The sequence below is a fragment of the Carex rostrata genome, chromosome 30 (genome assembly GCF_964058835.1).
Source record: "Carex rostrata chromosome 30, lpCarRost1.2, whole genome shotgun sequence".
NCBI lineage: Eukaryota > Viridiplantae > Streptophyta > Magnoliopsida > Poales > Cyperaceae > Carex > Carex rostrata.
This window is the reverse complement of record NC_135947.1, coordinates 1255271-1256846: the sequence shown is the minus strand read 5'-3', so window position 1 is coordinate 1256846 and position 1576 is coordinate 1255271. Positions and strand designations below refer to the sequence as shown.

At 44.7% G+C, this 1576-nt stretch overlaps 1 protein-coding gene across 1 annotated transcript; it reads right to left on the bottom strand.

Moving 5' to 3' along the window:
* On the bottom strand, positions 1–1179 carry LOC144546610 (uncharacterized). Its single transcript, XM_078295151.1, has 2 exons — positions 463–1179; positions 1–381 (listed from the first exon to the last, which is right to left on the bottom strand). The coding sequence occupies exons 1-2, from the start codon at positions 1177–1179 to the stop codon at positions 1–3; spliced, it is 1098 nt and encodes a 365-aa protein (XP_078151277.1).
* Between the last annotated feature and the right edge of the window lie 397 nt (positions 1180–1576).

Genomic DNA, 1576 nt, shown 5'->3' with positions numbered 1-1576 from the left:
CTAGCTGGTTGAACTTCCTCTTCTTGACGATGTCCTGCGCCAGATGTGCTCCTTCTTCCAGCTTGAGATGTGCTCCTTCTTCGCTGGGTAGTACCTGAAGGCCCTTGCATCCCAACCGCCTCTCCTCCTGACAGTCTTTCTCCGCTGCACAAACCAACTATTGCACTTGTAGAATGTCTCCTCCACAAGTGCAGCCACGGGCAACATTCGGCTCTCCTTGAAGACAGCGTTAAGGGACTCGGAGCCGTTTGTTGTCATGATACCAAATCGGTATCCTCCATCACAGGTTTGGAAAATTTTATCAAAATTTGATTGCTCCATGACATCATTAGGACGTACTTTGCCCACTCTCCTTAAAAAAACATTACACCTCGGATTTTGCTGCAATAGAACAAAGTCAAATTAGACAAAATGCATCTTAAAGAATCAAAAATGACATAAATTAGACAATATTAGACATACCATGGCGAAATCTTCGAACATCTCCTTCAGCCTTCTTGGCTTCTTCTTCCTGGCTCCTAGTTTGAACCTAGTTCTGTACCATGCGTCCTTCCCACAGGCCTGGACAAGGTTATTAGTAACATGTTGGATACAATACCGGTGCACAAAATTATTACTGTCCCATCCGTAGTCAGGTTTCAATGCAGCTTTGATCCCCTTGTGTTGGTCTGATATAACACATACGAATCTATTAACACCAATCACATTAATCCTAAGCCAATGTAAGAACCAACCCCAATTATCTTCATTCTCCTTATGCACAATTGCAAATGCTAGAGGTAGCAATTGGTTCTCGTCATCATAACCGCAAGCCATCAAAAGTCTTCCCTCATACCGCCCAGAAAGGAAGGCTGCATCTATACTGATCACCGGCCTTAGGTAACCAAATACGGTGATGAATGGTCCGTAAGCCCATGCCACGGCCATGAATTCCACAACACCTTGCTTGACCAGTCCTGTATCTTTATCGAAGCTCGGGTTGGTCCGAAATTGGTGCCTCGAGCCGGGATTCTTGTCACATATCCCGAGAAGTAATAGTTTCATAAAGTTGTACGACTCTTCCCAACTCCCAAATTGCCGGGCTACTGCAAGCTCGCGACCTCTCCAAAGTTTTTTGTACTTCGGGGTTATACTGCCAAACCTAACCCTTACGCAGTTTGCCACACTCCGGATGCTCATAGTGGGGTCTTTCTTAATGCTAGTCCCGATGATATCTACGATAATTGATGCCGTCAATTGTGCATGGTCGGTCTTGGTGTACTCAGATGTGCATGTGTGAGGCGTGTCTTGCTCAGTTATCTTCTATGTATCTCCAATTTTTGTTGCTTTTGCCTTCAGTTTAAAACGACAACTCGAAGTGTTGCATCTAATTTCCAGCCGGGACGTGTCACTTCTCTTCGTATATATCTCTTGGTTCTTGTCAACATGGTACTCTCTGATCTTTTTCGTCAGTTGCTTTTTGTTGGCGAAGAATTGGCCTGCTGCGAGCTCACTCTTGTATTCAATCCGATGACCGTAGTAAGAAACATCTGCTTCTCGAAAAGCAGATGTATCATTGAAGTTTAGGAACGGGTGA

Excerpts from the sequence above, each read along its gene's own strand:
- LOC144546610 (XM_078295151.1), bottom strand. The coding sequence starts at position 1,179 with ATGAGCATCCGGAGTGTGGCAAACTGCGTAAGGGTTAGGTTTGGCAGT. Across the intron at positions 382-462 it reads TGTTCGAAGATTTCGCCATG|CAAAATCCGAGGTGTAATGT; the intron begins GTATGTCTAATA and ends GTTCTATTGCAG.